Here is a 3,409-nt window from a genome sequence, read left to right on the forward strand (position 1 = left end):
TCTCTGTCCTGGTTGTCGAACTACCACTGTCAGTCTACAAAATAAAAAATGCTGTTACAGGATAGTTTCTAATTGATACATACTCTAGCAATAATCTCAGAGATATATATATATATATATATATATATATATATATATATATATATATATATATATATATATATAATATATATATATATATATATATTTTTAACAAGTTAGCCCTTCATTACAATCTCACCTGATAGTAAGTAATGATGATAAGTCAATCTAAGATGGAAGCGGTCTAACTTGTTAGGAGAAGAATGAAAATCCACACCCCTTTCGGTTTCTACATATCATATAGGAACACTAAATCCCTTGGAGGTGGTACATCTTCGGTAATGTGGTAACTAGCTACGGCTAAAGCCTCCCACCAGCTATATCGGGACCAATTAAGAAAACCTCAATCGGCCTTACCAAGAATTGAATCCAAGACCTCCATCTTGTAATTACATTGTGCATAAGGCGGTCAAAAATCAGATCATGTATTTTTGTCTAGCAGAGCCATAGTCAATGTGCCAATTACCACGAATATATTTAAAAAAAATATAATTTCTATAAAAAATTGTGTTGTTCCACACCACACCAGGTGGAACTGATGACATTGAGGGGTTACCGGGAGCAACTGAATGCTGTTGACTGTTGTTTTGAAGTCTTTACAAGAGGCTTATGTCCAGCAGTATGCTTGAAGCTTGATGACATCATAGGACACCTTTAATCCTGCTATTCTAATATAACAGGATCTACACTGGTGAAACTATGAAACTACAGTTTCAAGCAATTTTTTACATAGTTTAGATATACTTTGAAGCCTCAGCAGCTTTGTTTATAGAGTGGATAAGCAGAAAAGTTATCTGGAAAAACAATTTCATGTAGAATTTAAGGTGTTTTTAACAAATAAGCTAAATAATCTATACTTGTAATAAATCTGTAAAGGTCAATTCTGTACATGAAGTATATTTCCAAAATAACTATATATTAGTGATCGATACTGATGCTAAAAATGTAATCAGTAAAATTTTTGTCTGTTTGTCTATCTGTCTGTACGTTCTTTATAGAAACAAAAACTACTTGACAGATTTTAACGAAACTTGGTACAATTCATTCTTCATATTCCTGGGCAGTTTATAGTATACTTTTCATCACTCTACAATCAATAGGAGCAGAGCAGTGAAGGGAAATGTTTGGAAAACAGGAGAAGTTACTCCATTTTTACAGCAATACTACTGTAAGAGCTGGATTAAAGATGTCTAAGGGAGGATGAATTTGCAGGCGTCCGCTAGTTTATAATAAGATTGTGATGTTTGAAAGTACCTACAAAAGACTTATGTCCAGGCATGGCCTTCCATTGGCTTATATGATGATGGTGAATAAGTAAAAGAAAATAAGAAAAACACTTACTATATTTTCCAAACCTCTTATGTGCAGAGACTTAGCAGCATCCATAAAGGCAGATAAATTTTCAGCAGCCACTCTAACCTCTCCAGTGTATATGTACTCCAATATGAGAGACAGGGTTGGGTGAGACACATTCTGAAATTTAGAAAAACAATAAAAGAATTTTATATAAAAACAAATTCAATAAATTTAAATGTCCATTAATTTATTTTAAGTGTGGTAGATCCAAAGATTTTATAGTCCCTTCACAGCAGGTATGCAGTTTTTTTTTATATTACAAGTTAGCCTACACTTCAGTCTCACGTCGGTAAGAGATGATGCAATCTAAGATGGAAGCAAACTAACTTATTAGGAGGAGAATGAAAATCCAACCCCTTTTGGTTTCAACACAACATTGTTGTGGAATGCTAATGTCTTAACCAGTATAGTGGTAACTAGCCACGGCCGAAGCCTCTTACCAGCCAGACCTGGACAAATTAAGAAGACCTCAATCGGCCCAGCTGGAAATCAACCCCAGAACCTCCACCACCACTACACCACAGAGGCTGTTATAATTTAAAGTTATGAGCTTGTAGTCCCTTTTATAGTTTCATGGTATCTATATAGTACATAATGTACTATAAAAGGTTAAGTAGAACTAAGTATTTCACTGGTCACAAAACGGCTGGCTCATCTTTAGCGCAAAGGATTAGCCTGTCTGTCTAGTGCGGAGTTGCAGCCAGTATTCTTGCCACCATTCCATGTGGGCATGATTTGTAGTTATTAGGATAAGTTAATTTAAGTTGTATTCTTTCTTAATAGAAAAAAACATGCATACCTGACTTTTATATAAGTGATTAAGACTATGAATGTTAATTAGACTAGGACACTTACATTGAGAAATATAACAGGATGTTGAGTAGGCACTGATACGATTAGTTGTTTCAAATAAGGGCTGGCTAAAGCTATCAACACTTGATGTACTTTTACCAAATGACCATCCGCCGCCAAAGTCATATCAACCAGCTCTCCATTCTACAAAGACAATTAAGTTCGTAAAATATGATCTCATTATCAATACAGCTAATGTAATACTTATCCAATGTATTTACCTGCTGAAAAGAACTAAATCCTGAGCAGACATTAGATTTATAAGATTCCCACGACAATGCGAATTGTGATTGTGCCATTTCGTTAAGTTGAAAGTTCTTCTACATTTATTTAGGAAGTAAAATTATGTTCACTAAGGATTCCCGGCTTTATTTGGAAAATTAAAATTGGAAATAAATACGTACAAATACAAACAACTCAAACCAAAACCACAAAACCAAAGACTAGGGGACCACAGACACAGAGTAGTGAGTACAGACCATAGAGTAGATCAGTAGAATGGTACAGACTAACCAGTCTGAGTGTACAGTCTATGGTACAGACTACAGACATAAAATCACTGACCAGAATTGCCAACATGTGAGAAATTTTCTAAATTGCGGGAAATTCCAACGATTTATTATAAACTATTATGAAAAATAAAACCAATACTCAATGTTAAGAGAAAGTTTGTCAATATGTTCAAATAAAGTTCACAAGGATTATACTTATGGCTCAGATATAATATAAAAACGTGTGCGTCTCAAGACGCTCGACAGGAATGATAAACAGACTTAAACCTGCTGCTGTATGCGTGGGACTTGGAAGAAAAGGAAGCCAGACAGAGTGACGCCGTTACGTAACGAAGCGGCTTATCCTCTTATAAGAACTTGTCAGTTCAATAGTCCAGACATAGTCTTCTGAACTAAACATTGACGCAACCGAATTCTGCCAGTTTGCGTATTATGTAGATGCCAAAAAGCACAAAGATGCATGTAAATTACAGACTATATTAATATGTTGGCATAATTTATCACACATCTCAGCGCCATTATGATGCTTCAGTTGTTTGCGAAATGCCGTAAGTATGCATATTTTATAAGACTAAGATTCATAGGTATTTTTTTATTAGCAAATCCTA

General features: G+C 34.7%; 1 protein-coding gene across 1 annotated transcript in view; it reads right to left on the reverse strand.

The window, feature by feature from the left end:
• LOC112045160 (aminoacylase-1-like) overlaps nt 1-2,748 on the reverse strand; it is a 21,024-nt gene extending 18,276 nt beyond the window's left edge. The window contains exons 1-3 of the mRNA XM_052883602.1: nt 2,511-2,748; nt 2,293-2,433; nt 1,423-1,554 (exon numbers count right to left, since the gene is read on the reverse strand). Coding sequence (XP_052739562.1) covers nt 1,423-1,554; nt 2,293-2,433; nt 2,511-2,588 — 351 coding nt within the window. The 5' untranslated portion in view covers nt 2,589-2,748. The remainder of the gene's footprint in view (nt 1-1,422; nt 1,555-2,292; nt 2,434-2,510) is intronic.
• Nucleotides 2,749-3,409: the final 661 nt, after the last annotated feature.

Source organism: Bicyclus anynana, chromosome 9 (assembly GCF_947172395.1).
Source record: "Bicyclus anynana chromosome 9, ilBicAnyn1.1, whole genome shotgun sequence".
NCBI classification, from domain to species: Eukaryota; Metazoa; Arthropoda; class Insecta; order Lepidoptera; family Nymphalidae; genus Bicyclus; species Bicyclus anynana.